Genomic DNA, 22,789 nt, shown 5'->3' on the forward strand with positions numbered 1-22,789 from the left:
TCTTTTTCTGCATCTTTTAATTATTATCAAAAGTAAATAGCTTGCGGTTCGGAGAAAGGGTGATTGTTTTTTAACAAAAGCTTTTCAAATTTGAGAATCAATTAAAAATACAATAAAACATATTTAAAACCCAAAAAACATAATAATTTAACATAACAAATTAAAAATGAAAATAAATATTCATCCCAAAAAATGTATATTAATAAAATACTTTTTTTTTTCATCTATCAGCTATAATCCTATTTACCATTTAAAAGTAGACTTAAAAAATATGATTACAACTAAATACATATAAATATTGTTTAAAATTTCAAGTTTTTGGGATTTACTTATCAATTTCACCATTAGTTAGAGAGTTGTATTAAAAAATAGTGAAAGTTAAGAGTAAAAACCTTCATTCAATTTCACAATTTAGTTAACAAATCATTAAAAAAAATCTAAAAGCTTTAAGAAATACATAAAGGTTTAGAAAACATATCATGTTAGGTTTTTTTTTTTGTTTTTTAGTGATGAAACGGAAAAATACAGTTATTTAACAATTATATATATTTATAAATTTTATAACTATTTAACAATTATGTATATTTATTATTAAATTACCATTTATAAAATTTAACAATTATTTATAAATTACCATTTATACATTTTGTAATTAATGGAATCGAACCTAAATCAAGCATAAATAGTAATTTAATATTATTTTCAAATTTAAAATTTAAATTAAGAGAATCAGGTCATATAAATAAAAATTAAATATTTTTCTTTATTTTTTAAAAACTCAGACATTTAGTCCCTATATATATATTCAACCATCAACTCATAACTCTATCAATGTTTTTTTTTATTAATTAGTTTTTCTTTACAATTTCGTAACCCATTATTCTATCAAAGTTTTTTTTCTCAATATTGCATCCTTGATTCATGTCATCATCAGAAATAAAATTAGAGAAGAAAAGTAATAAGAGTGAAGATGTGTCATCTTCCTCCATACAATCACTTCCAAGAGACTTACTACGTGACGTGATTATAAATGTAGGCTCTCAGTCTTTCGTTGATCTTCACAAAATAAAAGTATGTTGCAAAGACTTTCTCGAAGTTGCACAAGAAAGGTACGTGCTACAAAAAATATCTTTGGACAGTTTCTCATTCATTCAGTGGATTCATAACGAAAATGTATTGTTATTTTTTAAACATTGTGTGGAAAGTGAAAATATTGAGAGCTTGTATAGAGAGGGATTACTTAAGTACTTTAATTATTCGAATGGAAATATTGACGGTCTTGAGAGCTTAAAGATTGCAGCTCAAAAAGGTCATAAGGAAGCGATATATGTATATGGAATGATTTTATTGTGTTCTGAAGATCACGACTCAAGAAAAATGGGAATTGAACATATGCGTTTTTTGAGAAAGTCGAAGTGTATTATGAGTTCAAGAAGGAATGTACAAAACTTCATAGACTCTTTGTGGAAAAATGATGGCATGCTGGTGCGCAATCAAACTCCCCTATGCAACTCTCAGGGTATGTGTCATGGTTGGAGAGTCAAAGATGGTCGATGGTCTTTATTGGATGACGAAGACGATGATACAAAATTGTGTGAAAATTGTAGATGGGATTATGAATTAGATTTCTTTTATAAATTATTGAATGTTCATTAGTTCTAGTTTCCTGAAATGTTAAAATGTATTACATTTATGAAAAACAGTTATCTAGGTACATCTTAAATAAAAAGTTTTAGTCACAAGAGTTGCTTGTGCAGGTTGTTAGTCGCGAGGTTGTCTGTGCAAGGTAAGTAACTGACTGTTGGCCCGTGCGATTGTAATCGATTTGGTTATAGTGAATTACGTCCTCGGCGGAGAGAGGCAAAATCACCTGGGAATAATGGACTAGACTAGCTTGATATTTGTCAAGTGAACCAGTATAAAAATATCGTGTTCTTTTTCTTTTTCTGCATCTTTTAATTATTATCAAAAGTAAATAGCTTGCGGTTCGGAGAAAGGGTGATTGTTTTTTAACAAAAGCTTTTCAAATTTGAGAATCAATTAAAAATACAATAAAACATATTTAAAACCCAAAAAACATAATAATTTAACATAACAAATTAAAAATGAAAATAAATATTCATCCCAAAATGTAACACCCCATACATAACTGACTAGTATATTATGCATGAAACGTTAAAATTGATATTGAGTACATACAAAAGCTATAGTTATAGAAAGATCCATATAAAATACAACATGAAATTCTACTAAGAAGCATAATACATGAGTCTTCAATGGATCTTGCACAGCGGAATGACAAAACCAACGAGGTCTTCGAGCCAACACCACTTCCAAGTCTTCAGTCCAAACCTGTTACTGACCAAACGCTACTAACTGCACCTGAAAAAAATATAAGTTGATTGGGGTGAGATTACTAAATCTCAGTGAGTCCTCCTATCCTATGGGTCCACTCGGTTCTACAGGGTACATGCATCAACAAAATCGAATCCACCATTGATCCGGGGTTTATCCTCACGTCCGGTACAAGCACGGAGAAAATAAGGAATCATCCACCATTGGACGATTAATGCAGATATACAATTATATAAGCAACAAAGTATGCAAAACCCGCATCCATATACGGGGAATCCAGAAGTACGTTAATACCACTAGACTAAGTTACTAACACACCCTCGGTGGGTTCACCCATGCCTATTTGTCAAGAGACTTACACAAGCACCCTGCAAGAATGATTAAATGGGTTCGCACAAGCCTACATGGCTGCGAGATGACCTTGCCTAAGAGGCGACATCGTCCCATTAACCATCTGTACGCACGTGGTGTTAACAGCAAGTGCAACACGCCGTCTTGACGCATGAGCCCATCCGGATAGGAACCTAATGATGTAGCCTACATGGCATCATTAGAGATGGTTTACCTGTTATGCGTAGGCTTACTTAGCCGCATAACGCCATCATACCGAGCACGCGAGTGTGTATACAGCAAGGGAGTAAAACGCCTTCAGGCCCTCACAAGCACACTGCAACGGTAGTTCAGGTATGTGCCTCTGGGATCCAAGATCAGGGCAGTCCCACAGACAACTCAAGGACCCACGGTCCGAATCGTAACTTAGTACCGGGTCTACTTCGATTCTAGCATACCACACGCATAACAAGCGTCAATCACAAAATACAATCAATACCGATCGTTTAACCAAAACGACGGTGTTAGCAGGATTTTCATGTATAAAACATAATGGCATAACATTCTCAATTATGGATATCACATCACAATAAGCAATAAACAACCATGCCATGCTTAACACAAGAATTATTATTCAATTGGTAAAGACATAAGTTCCCATACTAATTCGTTGATTCACTAAGTGGGGCTCCACTATTATTAAATCAATAATTCTGGTTTGGGGACCTATTTAATTAGAAAGTACACGTCGCTAGCTTTCCAACGATATAAAGTTTGCGCAATTCCGATACCCGAGCAGGAAGTTATGACTTTCTAAAGATTGCTGATTTTTGCACTTTTGCCCAGCGTAACGGGTTACGCCAAAACCGTAACCGGTTACGGGCACGAAAAACAGCCCAGAATTGCATTTTCAGCAGCGTAACCGGTTACACCAACAACCGTAACCGATTACACTGAACCAGAACTATTTTTCTGCATTTTTAGGAGCTCTAAACCAGTCCCAATTGTCCTATATCAATTCCAATCATCATGATTCAATTCTGAACGAATTTCCAACATGCAATAGTGATCTAATGTACACATTACATACATAAAACACAATCTAAGCATTAATCAAGCATGCATTACATAAAATTACCAATTAGCAATTTATCACATTTATCATTCATTTAAGCATGCAATATGTTTATCTCAATCTAAACCCTTGACATGCATTCTTCCCCAAATCCTACCCAAGTTCTATCTAAAGGACTCACCTTGCTAAAATGGAGGTTTAGAAAGATGATGTTTGCTGCCATTGGACTCCCACCATAGCCAAAGTTTCACTCCATCTTCATCAAATCCGTAATCACACTTGTACCCACTTTCAGCATCACTGACACAACTTCAAGGTCAGTTTTCTCCTTCGAAACAGAAGCTATGAACGCGAACCATAGGTGTAAATCGAAGAGAAATTCGTTAGCTATCCAATGGGACCAGAATCGTTACGATCGGAGTTACAAGTTGAGAGATATACCTGATTTAGTGGAGCTGTATCATGGGTTGCGAAAATGGAAATTGATGAACTTGAGTTCTCCTTTCTTTCTATGCTTCTAAGCTCTCTCCCTCATAAATTCTGATTTTGGAAAAGCTACTACCAAACAATGCCTTAAGTTCATGCAAGATGTGTTCAAAGTCCAATTTGTCCCCCAACTAAGCCATAACTACAATCTTGCCATTAGTTGGTTTCTAACCAACATCTTTCTATTCCAACTAACTTCTCTTATTTATCATAATCCATTATTTCCCTCTTAGCACTTCATAATTATATGAATAATCATGCTTAGACCAATACGGGGTATTACATTCTCCCCCCCTTAAAATGAATTCGTCCTCGAATTCTTTCTGATCACCACGGAAACCACGTGTCCAAATCTATACCAACCAGGGGATGAAATATTCCTTACATTTCTCTTCTGATAATCTCACTACTCTGTATGAGGGTCATTCCATACGAAGAAACATAATCTGCCAAAACATCTGCGTCCCACTATGCATGGTTAGAACCTTGACTCTCAAGCAACATGTCCATCCAGATACTTCGTCTCGACATATCTGGGGAAAGATCCTTCCAGGGTCCTTGACCTTCACTCCTCTGCACTGAATCTCCAGAACTTCAAAAACTCTAATAATCCACTCATGTCAAATATCCTTAATTTCCGCTGACCTACCCTGGACTTCCATGCCTTCGAAAGCCGTAATACTCTATCTGTGTCGGGCGTGCTTAGTTTCAATCTTCGCTGAACTTATCCTTGCTCAACACACATTACTAATTCACTCTGGCTCCTTGAATTACTTCCCATCCAAGCATTCTTGCTACAGTATTCCTCTCTATGACGACACTTCAAATTATTCTCCACCAAAGTCCAAACAATGACGCTAGGCGTTAACCAAATGTCTTGGTCTTAACTTCTGGTTTCCAAAGTCTTAGGATGATTGTCCCAAATTTACCTTTATCTATATACTTAATCTCCTTGCTTTAACCCTTACTCCAGTTTAGACATAACAACTGTCACTGCAAACCACGAAGGTGTAATCGTCTTGCAACTATCGCCTTGTCATCCGACAACTTCGAACAAGATTCTACTGATAAGACGCGAAATTCAACAACTGACCTGTAACCATTGTACCAGTCTTCCTGTACAATCATAGTACACAAGGCATAACTACAAAGAGCTTGCGCCAACTGAATGCCCTCTCTAGCCTTCAGCATTTCGACGGTCTGATACTCAGTCCAACCCTTGTGACTCGCAAGCTAAACTGATGACCTACGAACATCGGACCGCATGCCATCCACAAAAATGTATTCCCAAGCTGGTCCATTGACAACACCTCTCGAGTTATGGTGATCCTTGAGAGACTGGAATGGACGAAACGCTGCTCCGACAATTTCCCTTAGGAAGATACTATCATCCCAACATAAAATCCTACAAAAGTCTATTCGTTCCTACCTCAGACTTATCTGATTCTTCCTTGATCCGTTGCGCTACTCTGATCCCATCAAGTCACACACCTTGAAATCCTCTGAGTCACGTTATATCCATAATTCATTTAGTTTCCATTACTACACAACAGTTCCTTATCCACAGTTATCCAATTACAACACGTTCCAGAACTCCATATACATCCATCATCAACTACTACTCGTCAAAGTTGCATACTCTCCAGAATCAAGCTTCTACTTACCCTGCCATTCCATATAGTTCATCTACCACAACTTAGGTACACGTTTCATCCTCAGGACATTGAAACCCAAACACTCACTGACTTAGAGGTTCGTCCTTGTCGCTGATTTCCACAGTGTATATCTGCTATGTTTTTAATTCCAACAAATCTTTGTTGCTCAACCGGTATATCGAATCCTTCACGATATACTGCAGTTCATGATAACTCTAGCAGTTTTACACGACTTCTACCCAACCACACACCTTCATTCTCTTAGCGTAGTTTTACCTCTGATAACTCGTGCGACTTACTGATATAACGATCCTCCCATAGCCACACTCCATCCACACAGTCATCTAACGTATGTTCCACCTCTGACCTAAACTGTCTTCCTTGGCGGCTGCATCCTTCATTGTGGTGCTTCTAACAGTCTGAGTGTAGCCACAATGCAAGAAATTGCACTTTGCACTTTGCACTTCGAACATCTCTCTTATAAACTCCTTAGCAGTTCCTAAACCAAAATGTCCATGCCTTACCAAGATTAACACTTCTCCATTCAGAGTATCTAGCAATACCTTACCGGACACATCATACATCGAGCCGATCCAAGATACAACCTGCATATTCCATCACCGGTCGCCATTGGTACATGATATCCACTCACTATGCTGACCAGGATATCATGACCGCACATGAGTCTCACTCTAGACACTCATGCAAAATTGCCAACCTAACACTTCATGAAACGAGAACGTCTCCAAGGTACAATCTGATACTAACTCACGCAATCACGATCACTCAGGGTCTCCATAAGTATAGTATTGGATCTTGATCCATTTCACCATCGGCTGTCTAGTTATTCCTCTACTATTGAGTGCGACGCATGGATCCTTATCCCACATACCTTATGAGAGTCTGGATCTGTGTCTCATGTGTGCCAAATCAAAATTCTACCTTGAGCTTCAGATCACCTTTGTCTCACACATGTCGGAAAAAGGATGACTCACGCATCTTGTGCACAATAGCGATACTGTGGCATTATACCCGTCTGGTAGTACCAACATGGTGGTCCAACTCCGAGGCCATGTATCCAGGTAACCTACCTCAGTGGCGTATAATGATCCCCACGCGTATCCTATAGTTGCAACCGACAAGTGTCTGAACAGGCCTCCAATAGGTTCGTCGTTCCTCAAGTCCTTAGAATCACACTCCTCAGGATGCTAAAACCTGAGAGTACTACACATCAAGGTTTACTTACTCAGAAAGCCAAAACGCTAAGCACGAAGAATTGAAGTTCAACTTCGGGTTACCATGCAGTGCGGGTACCCACTCGTCCCACGCATGCATGAGATTCCAAGGATTATTCCGTCCAGATAGGAATACCATGGTTCCTAAAAACCAACTCAACTGCGATCATCCTATTGACGTTTCGGATAGATCTTAGTTCTTACTCGCTTGAACGCCCAACGCCAAGCGTAGTTCTATGGCTTCACTCGGGGTCAGACAAACAACAACTAACAAGAGCTTAGGTCACTGCATTTCACGCTTCTACATCATTTCATATTCCATCTAGCGTAGTTCTAGAACTTAAATAAAAATGACAAGAACGGAAGTGCATGCCCTCTTCCACCGACAAGGTATTCAAGCTTCGCCAATTTTAAGTTACCACACTCATACATTCCACCAACATCTACTAGGTAACTACTCTCGATTAGGGTGCTTCAAGTTGGATCAGGATCTATTACTTCATCCATCCAATTACTGTCCGTACTAGCACAAACAGAAAGGTCTGACTCCTCTGTTCGCATTTCCAAGGGTTATTCTGTCCTATCAGCTCATCAGTCGCACTCAACACCAGCAGCATCATCAGTACTGAATCTTACTAATTCTCAGCTCAACACCTTCGGAGAATCCCACTTACAAGGCTCCTACTCATTCCTATTTGGATTTCCCTTGCTATTACCAAGACTTAGAGAAATCTTCACTTCGTCCAATCAAAATCCTGGGGGTTCAAGCTGCCTCCATCCACACCTTGACAGTTTGGGTATTACTACTTGTGTCGAACGCTCTCCTTAAGCTTGACGACTCCAATATCATCCACTTAAACGTCCAACAATTCATTACTCATCCCACTCCAACAACTTAGGTTCACAACCTTACAGGCTTACGAGTCCTCGTGGCGGCTCTGCCGTAATCCTACTGTCTCACACTCAGTCGATGAGTTGATCAAGTTCAACAACTGAATGAGATATCAGTAAAATCAGGCTAGCAACGCACACTTGAGAGGAGGAAAAGGAATTGCTAGTGATGTCTCATGGCTCGGCCGAGAATCGACCTGCTCTGATACCAACTGTAACACCCCATACATAACTGACTAGTATATTATGCATGAAACGTTAAAATTGATATTGAGTACATACAAAAGCTATAGTTATAGAAAGATCCATATAAAATACAACATGAAATTCTACTAAGAAGCATAATACATGAGTCTTCAATGGATCTTGCACGGCGGAATGACAAAACCAACGAGGTCTTCGAGCCAACACCACTTCCAAGTCTTCAGTCCAAACCTGTTACTGACCAAACGCTACTAACTGCACCTGAAAAAAATATAAGTTGATTGGGGTGAGATTACTAAATCTCAGTGAGTCCTCCTATCCTATGGGTCCACTCGGTTCTACAGGGTACATGCATCAACAAAATCGAATCCACCATTGATCCGGGGTTTATCCTCATGTCCGGTACAAGCACGGAGAAAACAAGGAATCATCCACCATTGGACGATTAATGCAGATATACAATTATATAAGCAACCAAGTATGCAAAACCCGCATCCATATACGGGGAATCCAGAAGTACGTTAATACCACTAGACTAAGTTACTAACACACCCTCGGTGGGTTCACCCATGCCTATTTGTCAAGAGACTTACACAAGCACCCTGCAAGAATGATTAAATGGGTTCGCACAAGCCTACATGGCTGCGAGATGACCTTGCCTAAGAGGCGACATCGTCCCATTAACCATCTGTACGCACGTGGTGTTAACAGCAAGTGCAACACGCCGTCTTGACGCATGAGCCCATCCGGATAGGAACCTAATGATGTAGCCTACATGGCATCATTAGAGATGGTTTACCTGTTATGCGTAGGCTTACTTAGCCGCATAACGCCATCATACCGAGCACGCGAGTGTGTATACAGCAAGGGAGTAAAACGCCTTCAGGCCCTCACAAGCACACTGCAACGGTAGTTCAGGTATGTGCCTCTGGGATCCAAGATCAGGGCAGTCCCACAGACAACTCAAGGACCCACGGTCCGAATCGTAACTTAGTACCGGGTCTACTTCGATTCTAGCATACCACACGCATAACAAGCGTCAATCACAAAATACAATCAATACCGATCGTTTAACCAAAACGACGGTGTTAGCAGGATTTTCATGTATAAAACATAATGGCATAACATTCTCAATTATGGATATCACATCACAATAAGCAATAAACAACCATGCCATGCTTAACACAAGAATTATTATTCAATTGGTAAAGACATAAGTTCCCATACTAATTCGTTGATTCACTAAGTGGGGCTCCACTATTATTAAATCAATAATTCTGGTTTGGGGACCTATTTAATTAGAAAGTACACGTCGCTAGCTTTCCAACGATATAAAGTTTGCGCAATTCCGATACCCGAGCAGGAAGTTATGACTTTCTAAAGATTGCTGATTTTTGCACTTTTGCCCAGCGTAACGGGTTACGCCAAAACCGTAACCGGTTACGGGCACGAAAAACAGCCCAGAATTGCATTTTCAGCAGCGTAACCGGTTACACCAACAACCGTAACCGATTACACTGAACCAGAACTATTTTTCTGCATTTTTAGGAGCTCTAAACCAGTCCCAATTGTCCTATATCAATTCCAATCATCATGATTCAATTCTGAACGAATTTCCAACATGCAATAGTGATCTAATGTACACATTACATACATAAAACACAATCTAAGCATTAATCAAGCATGCATTACATAAAATTACCAATTAGCAATTTATCACATTTATCATTCATTTAAGCATGCAATATGTTTATCTCAATCTAAACCCTTGACATGCATTCTTCCCCAAATCCTACCCAAGTTCTATCTAAAGGACTCACCTTGCTAAAATGGAGGTTTAGAAAGATGATGTTTGCTGCCATTGGACTCCCACCATAGCCAAAGTTTCACTCCATCTTCATCAAATCCGTAATCACACTTGTACCCACTTTCAGCATCACTGACACAACTTCAAGGTCAGTTTTCTCCTTCGAAACAGAAGCTATGAACGCGAACCATAGGTGTAAATCGAAGAGAAATTCGTTAGCTATCCAATGGGACCAGAATCGTTACGATCGGAGTTACGAGTTGAGAGATATACCTGATTTAGTGGAGCTGTATCATGGGTTGCGAAAATGGAAATTGATGAACTTGAGTTCTCCTTTCTTTCTATGCTTCTAAGCTCTCTCCCTCATAAATTCTGATTTTGGAAAAGCTACTACCAAACAATGCCTTAAGTTCATGCAAGATGTGTTCAAAGTCCAATTTGTCCCCCAACTAAGTCATAACTACAATCTTGCCATTAGTTGGTTTCTAACCAACATCTTTCTATTCCAACTAACTTCTCTTATTTATCATAATCCATTATTTCCCTCTTAGCACTTCATAATTATATGAATAATCATGCTTAGACCAATACGGGGTATTACACAAAAAATTTATATTAATAAAATACTTTTTTTTTCATCTATCAGCTATAATCCTATTTACCATTTAAAAGTAGACTTAAAAAATATGATTACAACTAAATACATATAAATATTGTTTAAAATTTCAAGTTTTTGGGATTTACTTATCAATTTCACCATTAGTTAGAGAGTTGTATTAAAAAATAGTGAAAGTTAAGAGTAAAAACCTTCATTCAATTTCACAATTTAGTTAACAAATCATTAAAAAAAATCTAAAAGCTTTAAGAAATACATAAAGGTTTAGAAAACATATCATGTTAGGTTTTTTTTTTGTTTTTTAGTGATGAAACGGAAAAATACAGTTATTTAACAATTATATATATTTATAAATTTTATAACTATTTAACAATTATGTATATTTATTATTAAATTACCATTTATAAAATTTAACAATTATTTATAAATTACCATTTATACATTTTGTAATTAATGGAATCGAACCTAAATCAAGCATAAATAGTAATTTAATATTATTTTCAAATTTAAAATTTAAATTAAGAGAATCAGGTCATATAAATAAAAATTAAATATTTTTCTTTATTTTTTAAAAACTCAGACATTTAGTCCCTATATATATATTCAACCATCAACTCATAACTCTATCAATGTTTTTTTTTATTAATTAGTTTTTCTTTACAATTTCGTAACCCATTATTCTATCAAAGTTTTTTTTCTCAATATTGCATCCTTGATTCATGTCATCATCAGAAATAAAATTAGAGAAGAAAAGTAATAAGAGTGAAGATGTGTCATCTTCCTCCATACAATCACTTCCAAGAGACTTACTACGTGACGTGATTATAAATGTAGGCTCTCAGTCTTTCGTTGATCTTCACAAAATAAAAGTATGTTGCAAAGACTTTCTCGAAGTTGCACAAGAAAGGTACGTGCTACAAAAAATATCTTTGGACAGTTTCTCATTCATTCAGTGGATTCATAACGAAAATGTATTGTTATTTTTTAAACATTGTGTGGAAAGTGAAAATATTGAGAGCTTGTATAGAGAGGGATTACTTAAGTACTTTAATTATTCGAATGGAAATATTGACGGTCTTGAGAGCTTAAAGATTGCAGCTCAAAAAGGTCATAAGGAAGCGATATATGTATATGGAATGATTTTATTGTGTTCTGAAGATCACGACTCAAGAAAAATGGGAATTGAACATATGCGTTTTTTGAGAAAGTCGAAGTGTATTATGAGTTCAAGAATGAATGTACTAAATTTCATAGACTCTTTGTGGAAAAATGATGGCATGCTGGTGCGCAATCAAACTCCCATATGCAACTCTCAGGGTATGTGTCATGGTTGGAGAGTCAAAGATGGTCGATGGTCTTTATTGGATGATGAAGACGATGATACAAAATTGTGTGAAAATTGTAGATGGGATTATGAATTAGATTTCTTTTATAAATTATTGAATGTTCATTAGTTCTAGTTTCCTGAAATGTTAAAATGTATTACATTTATGAAAAACAGCTATCTAGGTACATCTTAAATAAAAAGTTTTAGTCACAAGAGTTGCTTGTGCAGGTTGTTAGTCGCGAGGTTGTCTGTGCAAGGTAAGTAACCGACTGTTGGCCCGTGCGATTGTAATCGATTTTGTTATAGTGAATTACGTCCTCGGCGGAGAGAGGCAAAATCAACTGGGAATAATGGACTAGACTAGCTTGATATTTGTCAAGTGAACCAGTATAAAAATATCGTGTTCTTTTTCTTTTTCTGCATCTTTTAATTATTATCAAAAGTAAATAGCTTGCGGTTCGGAGAAAGGGTGATTGTTTTTTAACAAAAGCTTTTCAAATTTGAGAATCAATTAAAAATACAATAAAACATATTTAAAACCCAAAAAACATAATAATTTAACATAACAAATTAAAAATGAAAATAAATATTCATCCCAAAAAATGTATATTAATAAAATACTTTTTTTTTCATCTATCAGCTATAATCCTATTTACCATTTAAAAGTAGACTTAAAAAATATGATTACAACTAAATACATATAAATATTGTTTAAAATTTCAAGTTTTTGGGATTTACTTATCAATTTCACCATTAGTTAGAGAGTTGTATTAAAAAATAGTGAAAGTTAAGAGTAAAAACCTTCATTCAATTTCACAATTTAGTTAACAAATCATTAAAAAAAATCTAAAAGCTTTAAGAAATACATAAAGGTTTAGAAAACATATCATGTTAGGTTTTTTTTTTTTTGTTTTTTAGTGATGAAACGGAAAAATACATTATTTAACAATTATATATATTTATTAATTTTATAACTATTTAACAATTATGTATATTTATTATTAAATTACCATTTATAAAATTTAACAATTATTTATAAATTACCATTTATACATTTTGTAATTAATGGAATCTAACCTAAATCAAGCATAAATAGTAATTTAATATTATTTTCAAATTTAAAATTTAAATTAAGAGAATCAGGTCATATAAATAAAAATTAAATATTTTTCTTTATTTTTTAAAAACTCAGACATTTAGTCCCTATATATATATTCAACCATCAACTCATAACTCTATCAATGTTTTTTTTTATTAATTAGTTTTTCTTTACAATTTCGTAACCCATTATTCTATCAAAGTTTTTTTTTCTCAATATTGCATCCTTGATTCATGTCATCATCAGAAATAAAATTAGAGAAGAAAAGTAATAAGAGTGAAGATGTGTCATCTTCCTCCATACAATCACTTCCAAGAGACTTACTACGTGACGTGATTATAAATGTAGGCTCTCAGTCTTTCGTTGATCTTCACAAAATAAAAGTATGTTGCAAAGACTTTCTCGAAGTTGCACAAGAAAGGTACGTGCTACAAAAAATATCTTTGGACAGTTTCTCATTCATTCAGTGGATTCATAACGAAAATGTATTGTTATTTTTTAAACATTGTGTGGAAAGTGAAAATATTGAGAGCTTGTATAGAGAGGGATTACTTAAGTACTTTAATTATTCGAATGGAAATATTGACGGTCTTGAGAGCTTAAAGATTGCAGCTCAAAAAGGTCATAAGGAAGCGATATATGTATATGGAATGATTTTATTGTGTTCTGAAGATCACGACTCAAGAAAAATGGGAATTGAACATATGCGTTTTTTGAGAAAGTCGAAGTGTATTATGAGTTCAAGAATGAATGTACTAAATTTCATAGACTCTTTGTGGAAAAATGATGGCATGCTGGTGCGCAATCAAACTCCCATATGCAACTCTCAGGGTATGTGTCATGGTTGGAGAGTCAAAGATGGTCGATGGTCTTTATTGGATGATGAAGACGATGATACAAAATTGTGTGAAAATTGTAGATGGGATTATGAATTAGATTTCTTTTATAAATTATTGAATGTTCATTAGTTCTAGTTTCCTGAAATGTTAAAATGTATTACATTTATGAAAAACAGCTATCTAGGTACATCTTAAATAAAAAGTTTTAGTCACAAGAGTTGCTTGTGCAGGTTGTTAGTCGCGAGGTTGTCTGTGCAAGGTAAGTAACCGACTGTTGGCCCGTGCGATTGTAATCGATTTGGTTATAGTGAATTACGTCCTCGGCGGAGAGAGGCAAAATCACCTGGGAATAATGGACTAGACTAGCTTGATATTTGTCAAGTGAACCAGTATAAAAATATCGTGTTTTTTTTCTTTTTCTGCATCTTTTAATTATTATCAAAAGTAAATAGCTTGCGGTTCGGAGAAATGGTGATTGTTTTTTAACAAAAGCTTTTCAAATTTGAGAATCAATTAAAAATACAATAAAACATATTTAAAACCCAAAAAACATAATAATTTAACATAACAAATTAAAAATGAAAATAAATATTCATCCCAAAAAAATGTATATTAATAAAATACTTTTTTTTTTCATCTATCAGCTATAATCCTATTTACCATTTAAAAGTAGACTTAAAAAATATGATTACAGCTAAATACATATAAATATTGTTTAAAATTTCAAGTTTTTGGGATTTACTTATCAATTTCACCATTAGTTAGAGAGTTGTATTAAAAAATAGTGAAAGTTAAGAGTAAAAACCTTCATTCAATTTCACAATTTAGTTAACAAATCATTAAAAAAAATCTAAAAGCTTTAAGAAATACATAAAGGTTTAGAAAACATATCATGTTAGGTTTTTTTTTTTGTTTTTGAGTGATGAAACGGAAAAATACAGTTATTTAACAATTATATATATTTATAAATTTTATAACTATTTAACAATTATGTATATTTATTATTAAATTACCATTTATAAAATTTAACAATTATTTATAAATTACCATTTATACATTTTGTAATTAATGGAATCGAACCTAAATCAAGCATAAATAGTAATTTAATATTATTTTCAGATGTTCATGGATAGGAGTTGTAAGCTATAAGGATATTATGGTTATGTTATTTCTATGCATTAGTGTGATCTGGAACAGGTTCAGATGTGAAAATGGTTGGATTAAACCATGGGAAAAGCAAGAAAACAGATCTGGAACTTCTGTTTTCGCGCGCTTCGCGGCGCGAACGGTAGGTGGCGGCGCGAACCATGCTGAAGAATTATGGGGTTTGGTTCTGCCATCAGTACGCGGCGCGTACAAGGGTTCGCGGCGCGAACACCATGAGATTTTGGTGAGGTTTGCTACTGCCAGAGGGTTCGCGGCGCGACCTAGCTGTTGCGCGGCGCGAACTGAAGCTTTCTTAGCCAATTCTTTAGTTTAATGAGATAAACCGTTTAGATCATAACTTTTGAACCAAAACTCTGTTTTAATCACCGTTCGAAGTGTTAGGAAGCTAGAAGCGTGTACTTTCTAGTAGTGTAGGTTTTGGGATCAAAAGGAGAATTACTTAATCGAGAGTCGGTAGTTTGCTTGATTACTTAGGTTATTTATCGTTCGGAACCATGTGAACGGTATGCTTTTGGTATGACGAATATGTACTCTATAATTGTGATAAATTGCCACTTTACGGACAATGATGATAATTGTTTGGTTGAGTTCTATTGCAGGTGGATTGGTATACCTTTGTTATATATGTTTATATCAAAGAGGGTTGGATAACTTCATTGTTATGTGAATAAAGAATAAGTGATGAAACTAGGATTTGTTAGGTATGTGTAACTTAACAAAGAAAACCTAGGATGAGACATTATATGGAACATACGTTTATTTAGATTTTTATGAGAAAAGGCTAACATGCCTAGAGAAGGGCTAACAGGCCTAGTGATTTGCATGAGCAATCACCATTGTGTGAAGTACTAATCGGAACCATTGTTTTTGTTTATTTCTTTTCTTTTGAATGCTAATAGGCATTCTATGTGCAGAGAGGCACTGTGCAGAGAGGCACTAATAATCTTGGCAGGTTTGATTCCCGCTTTTATGTACGAATGGAACCTAAGGGTAGAGACTTGTGATGGTGTACGGGCCATGTGAAGTGACGATTCATGGGGGAAGGCTCATGAATCCGAATCCATTTCGTATGTCAAGATTTTCCAAAGGATCCATGACTCGTGCCACCTCCTAGACGTAGAAGGGGACGGGAATAGAGGGATACCTTGGTAACGGTTTTCCGATTAGTAATCTTGTGTTTGAGTTGTTGAACTCTAAGTATGATTCCATATAATGTTAGTGTGTGAACTCAAGGTCTAGTTCCTTTTATGACTTGAGACTTATAGGCTAGAACCTTGTAAAGCCGAGAGGATCCATAGGATAGGGAACTCACTGAGATTTTGTATCTCACCCCATTATATATTGATTTCAGGTACTACAGGTTCCGTGAAGGGTAAGGAGAAAGCAGTTTGATTTCCTTATTCCTTATGCTTCTTTTGGATATGACGAAGCTTCCGTTGTGGAGTTCTTTTGAGATCATTGTTTGATCTAGTTCTTAGTATTTTCATTTTGAACATCATGTATGTATTATGCCATTATGTAGAATATTTGTATTAGGGCATTAATATGTATAATGTGTTGACTAGGAACTTATTGGTATTTCAGTACCAAATACTTGGATTCATATATAATTATATGCTTTGATGTATGTTTTTATATATGGGTGTTACAAACATGATAGTAACTTTCACGAAAATTAGGATTCTAACACCCCTTTTATCCCAATTCATCACCTATTCTTCCCCAACATGTATCGACACCTAAAATATGTAATGGCATCACAAGATTACAAATTTGATCGATTAATCGAACATGCAATACATCACTGACAAGTTTCATGAAAGTTTCCCAATACCCCATTAATATGAAATTCATTCCCATTCCTACCCAAGTATCTAATTATGGAACTCATCTTGATTAAGAGGAAATTATGAGTTTGATGATGAAAATGGAGATGATGACGATGATGGTCTTGCTACTTGATCATAGTTCTTCATCCAAACTTGTCAAATATGTGCACATGCATGTCGATGATGAATCTTGATGTTTCTCCTTTCTCCTCCATATTCATGACCTCTCTTCCTCACTCCATGTTCTCTCCCAGTTCTGATTTCTTGATGCAAAGTGTATGATAATGGGAGAAAAGAATCAATTCACTTAAATAGAGCTTTGGTAAGTATTTACTATTTTTTCCCTTGCAACTTTATCAAATGTACTAAAATGCCAATAGCTTATACTTGATCCCATTTATTAACTTAAGGGTTAAATATATAATATCCCCTGTAATATAGGATAAATTTTCTTGACCCCATGTAATTTTTTTAGAACACCCCTTTGAAATGTTAAAAACTATATCTTGTATCCCCTAAGTGCACAAGTTACTCCCCTATAATAATATATATCACTCTGAAGATATGACTCTGAAGACTTGAAGTTCTGAAGAATTCAAAGATTATATTCTTTCCTTCCAACTCATGCTAAAAGCCTCTAAAGTTCAAGAAGGAAATAAGATAATGTTACTATGTAGTACAAAGTACAAGGTACAGACAAATGTTTCGCTCCACTACCAAGAAAAGATAAACGTTGCATACTATCTTGTTTCCCACTACGTTCAAGCCGCCAAATTTCTGCAAGATTCAGAATTTGCCCTCCAATGGTTATATTATTGTATTGGTGATATAAAGGCTTGAAGACTCCAAGAAGAAGCTACACACACAGCTAGCACATCAACAATCATATTCTCTGTATAGTCTGTTAATAGCTTTATACTTCTTTAAGTCTTAGTTTTGAAATAGAAACGTTTACATCTAGCTTGTGTAGAAGAAATATATTGTTAATATCCCTGATCAAAGGTTATTTGATTGTTCCTTGATATATTGAGTGAAGGTAGTCTTGAGAAGTCTAGGACTAGAGAGTCTTAGAGGTTGTTAGTCACAGGGGTGCCAGTGCAGGTTGTTAGTCACAAGAGTTGCTTGTGCAGGTTGTTAGTCGCGGGATTGTCTGTGCAAGGTTAGTCACAAACTGTTGGCCCGTGCGATTGTAATCGGTTTGGTTTTAGTGAGTTACGTCCTCGACGGAGAAAGGCAAAATCACCTGGGAATGGTGGACTAGACTAGCTTGATATTTGTCAAGTGAACCAGTATAAAAATATCATGTTCTTTTCTTTCTGCATCTTTTAATTATTATCAAAAGTAAATAGCTTGCTGTTCGGAGAAAGGGGAATTGTTTTTAACAAAAGCTTTCCAAATTTGAGAATCAATTAAAAAAACAATAAAATATATTAGAAACCTAAAATTACTTAATAATTTAATATAAAAAATTAAAAATGCATATAAATATTTATCCCAAAAAATGTATATTAATAAAATACTTTTTTTTGTTCATATATCAGTTATAATCCTATTTACAATTTAAAATTAAACTTAAAAAATATGATTACAACTAAATACATATAAATATTGTATAAAATTTCAATTTTATCGGATTTAATTATCAATTTCACCATTAGTTAGAGAGTTGTAATAAAAAATACTGAAAGTTAAGAGTCAAAACCTTCAATCAATTTCACAATTTAGTTAACAAATCATTAAAAAAAATCTAAAAGCTTTATGAAATACATAAAGGTTTAGAAAACATATCATGTTAGGTTTTTTTTTTTTTTAACGATGAAAAGGAAAAATATAGTTATTTAACAATTATATATATTTATAAATTTTACAACTATTTAACAATTATGTATATTTATTATTAAATTACCATTTATAAAATTTAACAATTACTTATAAATTACCATTAGACAAAATTTAACAATTATTTATAAATTACCATTTATACATTTTGTAATTAATGGAATCGAACCTAAATCAAGCATAAATAGTAATTTAATATAATTTAACAATTTTAAAATTTAAATTAAGAGAACCAGGTCGTATAAATAAAAATTCAATATTTTTCTTTATTTTTTAAAAACTCAGACATTTAACTAATTTTAAGACTTCTGTATCTTATCATATTATTGTTGGTGTTTATCACTGTCTAATTGATTTTATGTGTTTATCTGACTTCAGGTTGCTTCTAGAGATATTTAGGAAGAGGGATCCATTTTGATTATATTATTTCTATGTTGAAGGAGGTACATTTTTATGAAACCATTTTGAAACTAGTTTGGCAGGATATTACTTTCCGTGTGCATTGTTATCTAGCTAAAACCATTATTTGTGAAAATTTGAATGGTTAATTTTTCTAGCTGTTCCAGAACTATCAACTCCAATTGCATTGTTTACTTATTACAGTCCAATTGTAAAAGACATTAGTGTTTATGGGGAGACTAATTGAAATGATAGAATATTATATATTAATACTATTTCATTGTACTGCACTACTTACGTACCTCTGGTGTGCCAGTTATCGTGCCAACGGTAAACGCTGGGTAGCCAAGTGCGGAGCGGATAACTGCTGAAAGCATCTAAAATACTCAAATTTCCTGCAGATTTACCTGCAGATTTTAGCCAAATTTCCGCAGGAAACATGTTTCCTGCGGATTTTCCTGCGGTTTCACGTCCAACCTTCGTGGGTAATATTTTCCGCAGCAAGTTCCGCAGGTAAATCCGCAGGAAACTTCCGCAGATAAATCCGCAGGAAAATTCCGCAGGTAAATCCGCAGGAAATTTCCGCAGGTAAATCCGCAGGAAAATTCCGCAGGCAAATCCGCAGCAAACTAAAATTTGCAGGTAAATCCGCAGGTAATTTCTATCCCAAATTAAAAAAAATTATAAACTTTTGAAACATTATTAGAAAAGAATGATATCAGTAAGCACTAAGTAGTAGGTGAAGAATAAAATCCATAGTAGAATGATCTTCTGAAAATAAGGGTGGAAAACAAAACTTACTGAAGTCCAACAGCAACACTTAGCAAAGCTATAGTGTTTGTTCCGGCACGAAGATTTACATCGCCAATATGTCTGAATCTCCTGTCCTCCCTCGTTCCATAGGCAGAGCCTGTTTTCAATCATATATATCATGTTTCTTTTCCCTTTTCTATGGAAGCGTGATCTACTAAAGAAGAAAATTAACTACATACCATTAAGTCGACCATTGATAAAAACATGCACAGCATGGCCAGTGGACTGAACAATGAGAGAAGGGAGTTTGCCTCCGTGGAGAAAGGATTCGGACGAATCAACATCAACGCTGTAGACACATCGATATGAAATAAATCAGTACAGCAAAAATGGTTTTTAAATCTCCTTCTTTTAGCCGCTGAAACCTTAGAGATTCAGTCAAAATGTCAAAGTCGAGCAATTTTAGATGTCAATATTCGGTACAGCATCTAGAATCTAGAAATATCAGTTATCTGTTTCCATGGTTGATGCAACTTGCAAGTGATCTTTAGGATGCTAGAAAGATGTAATAGAGAAAATATGATTAATTTTTTAAAAAAAATTTAAACAAAAATTACAATTATTTTTAGAAAAATTTAAATAAATCAATCTGCAGCAAAATCCGCAGGAAACTTTCCTGCGGAATTACCTGCGAATATTGTATTGTGACTTGGTTTTATTAAAATCGATTTCGCAGCAAAATCCACAGGAAAGTTTCCTGCGAAAATACCTGCAGATTTTATTTTTAGTTGGTTATTTTATTTAAAATATAAGTTTTCGCAGAAAAATCCGCAGGTATTCCTGCGGAATTTGCTGCCAACACCAGATCTGCAGGAAATTTATTTTTTTTATAAAGTTCCAGAAAAATCCGCAGGTATACCTGCGGAATAATTTCCGCAGAAAATTCCGCAGGTAATACGAGTATTTCTAGTAGTGCGTATGATATTATTCTGTTTTTGACATGTATGTAGGGCTTATAGTCCCTAATGTTCCTTTGGAGGAGACACAAACTTTAAGGAAATAAGCTCTAAATAAGAGTTATTTAATTTGAACGAGATATCTAAGATCATGTGTTTAACATAAAGCATCATGCCGAATGCATGAATCTGTTTAACTTCCTTTTAGTTAAAATTTATAGTTAAAGGGACGAAACATATTATATATATATATATATATATATATATATATATATATATATATATATATATATATATATATATTTATATAGGGAATGTATCAAGTAGGAGGGTTTTTAAATAAGAGATAAGAGCATTCAATGCTAACCATTAGATTAATCAAGAGAGAGAAATAATAATTATATTAATATTTTAATTAATAATTTAATTTCTCTCTCTTGATTAATCCAATAGTTAGGATTGAATGCTCTTATCTCTTATTTAAAAATTCCTCCTACTTGATACATCCCCTATATATATATATATAAATTAAAAAAAAACATAAATATATTAGAGAATCTTTAAATACTTAATAATTTAATATAAATAATTAAAATATAGATCTCAAAAACAGAAGTTTGTGTTTTTCATTTTATAATTTATTTAATGTTCATTAGTTCTAAAAAGAGAAACTATTGGTTACTAAACGATTGTTTTTCATTTTTCCATTCACATCACTTCTGTCGAATTTTCTGTGTTTTTTAAAAAGATTAAAGAGAGAAGTTTGTGTTAATTACATAGTGCACATATATGCTTTGTTGTGCATTGATTCTTGTGCATTATTTAGACAAGATTCAGTTTGGCCAATATGGTTTAAGGTTTTGTCATAATGCTTAGGGTTCTATTGATAGAAATTATGTCGCATGAAATTTCATGGTCTTCCACCAGAAATTGGTGAAGGGAATCATGAAACCAAAACCATACCTTAATCTAAAAAATATTTAAAATATGTAGTACATTCTGTATAACTCAATTTTCATTTTATTCAATACTTTTTTTAGGGATAATTATTATGAAGAAGCAGTCAAGAAAAACTTATTTTTATTTCCTATAAATATGTCATAGTATATAGAAGAAATCAAATATCTTAAACTAACATTATTTTCATTTGCGAAATTAATTATATGTAACTATTGTTTACAACGGATGTCGTAGAATGTTAATACCTTCCTCGTGCATAATAATTTCCGATTTAAATTTGCTTGCGATAATTATATATTCTTTTAGGGTTTTATTGACGTTTTTACTTTAAAAACAATACTCTAGGTACAACTTCATTGGTTTGGAGCATTTCTTCGTTTGGATGTTTTTCTTACCGCGACACTTATGATGTAATTGTTTTTAAATATGTTAGGACATTTTTCTCTTTTTTGAAAGTTAAATTAAGTAAAACATTAAAGTTCACATATTACAATTAGTAAAACTATTAATTATAACATTCTAATTTAAAAACTGAATTAATGGAATTAGTATTAAATCAACCTTACTCAGATTTAGTTTTAGCACGTCAGTTATAAGTTATAACATCCAAACTAAAAGATTTGGTCTTAAATCAACCTTGATAGAAAATCCAACAGTAGCTAACAATTATTTATAAAATAAATTTTGTAATTAATTAATCGAGCCTAAATATCTAGCATAGCTAATAATTTATTATAACTTAACAATTTTTAAATTGAAATTAAGAGAATCATATCAGTCATATATCAACCCTAAATGGAAAAGTCGTTCCTAGATAAGAATTTGAATTATATTTATCACTCTTAAATTGAAGTTAATGAATTCAGCCCTAAATATTATAATAAAAATTAAATATTTTGTTTTATATTTTGAAAACTCAGAAATACACTGTCAAACCAAAACACATAATTAGTCCCTATATTATTAA

The 22,789-nt window shown here is 33.9% G+C and overlaps 3 protein-coding genes and 2 long non-coding RNA genes across 5 annotated transcripts; 3 read left to right on the plus strand and 2 right to left on the minus strand.

The window, feature by feature from the left end:
• Positions 1–921: 921 nt before the first annotated feature.
• Positions 922–1,656, plus strand: LOC131651404 (putative F-box protein At1g67623). Its single transcript, XM_058921071.1, has 2 exons — positions 922–1,109; positions 1,206–1,656. Exons 1-2 carry the CDS (start codon positions 922–924, stop codon positions 1,654–1,656), a joined length of 639 nt encoding a protein of 212 aa, XP_058777054.1.
• Positions 1,657–2,177: 521 nt separating this feature from the next.
• On the minus strand, positions 2,178–4,595 carry LOC131648297 (uncharacterized). The gene is made up of 3 exons (XR_009298091.1): positions 4,202–4,595; positions 3,942–4,102; positions 2,178–2,382 (listed from the first exon to the last, which is right to left on the minus strand). It is a non-coding gene; the product is annotated as an uncharacterized LOC131648297 (long non-coding RNA).
• Positions 4,596–8,430: 3,835 nt separating this feature from the next.
• Positions 8,431–10,405, minus strand: LOC131648298 (uncharacterized). The gene is made up of 3 exons (XR_009298092.1): positions 10,312–10,405; positions 10,052–10,212; positions 8,431–8,492 (listed from the first exon to the last, which is right to left on the minus strand). It is a non-coding gene; the product is annotated as an uncharacterized LOC131648298 (long non-coding RNA).
• Positions 10,406–11,373: 968 nt separating this feature from the next.
• Positions 11,374–12,108, plus strand: LOC131651405 (putative F-box protein At1g67623). The gene is made up of 2 exons (XM_058921072.1): positions 11,374–11,561; positions 11,658–12,108. The coding sequence occupies exons 1-2, from the start codon at positions 11,374–11,376 to the stop codon at positions 12,106–12,108; spliced, it is 639 nt and encodes a 212-aa protein (XP_058777055.1).
• Positions 12,109–13,313: 1,205 nt separating this feature from the next.
• Positions 13,314–14,048, plus strand: LOC131651406 (putative F-box protein At1g67623). The gene is made up of 2 exons (XM_058921073.1): positions 13,314–13,501; positions 13,598–14,048. Exons 1-2 carry the CDS (start codon positions 13,314–13,316, stop codon positions 14,046–14,048), a joined length of 639 nt encoding a protein of 212 aa, XP_058777056.1.
• The last annotated feature ends 8,741 nt before the right edge of the window (positions 14,049–22,789 follow it).

The sequence above is a fragment of the Vicia villosa genome, linkage group LG2, assembly GCF_029867415.1.
Source record: "Vicia villosa cultivar HV-30 ecotype Madison, WI linkage group LG2, Vvil1.0, whole genome shotgun sequence".
In the NCBI taxonomy this organism is placed as follows: domain Eukaryota; kingdom Viridiplantae; phylum Streptophyta; class Magnoliopsida; order Fabales; family Fabaceae; genus Vicia; species Vicia villosa.

Excerpts from the sequence above, each read along its gene's own strand:
- LOC131651404 (XM_058921071.1), top strand. The coding sequence starts at position 922 with ATGTCATCATCAGAAATAAAATTAGAGAAGAAAAGTAATAAGAGTGAA. Across the intron at positions 1,110-1,205 it reads CTCGAAGTTGCACAAGAAAG|TGAAAATATTGAGAGCTTGT; the intron begins GTACGTGCTACA and ends TTGTGTGGAAAG.
- LOC131651405 (XM_058921072.1), top strand. The coding sequence starts at position 11,374 with ATGTCATCATCAGAAATAAAATTAGAGAAGAAAAGTAATAAGAGTGAA. Across the intron at positions 11,562-11,657 it reads CTCGAAGTTGCACAAGAAAG|TGAAAATATTGAGAGCTTGT; the intron begins GTACGTGCTACA and ends TTGTGTGGAAAG.
- LOC131651406 (XM_058921073.1), top strand. The coding sequence starts at position 13,314 with ATGTCATCATCAGAAATAAAATTAGAGAAGAAAAGTAATAAGAGTGAA. Across the intron at positions 13,502-13,597 it reads CTCGAAGTTGCACAAGAAAG|TGAAAATATTGAGAGCTTGT; the intron begins GTACGTGCTACA and ends TTGTGTGGAAAG.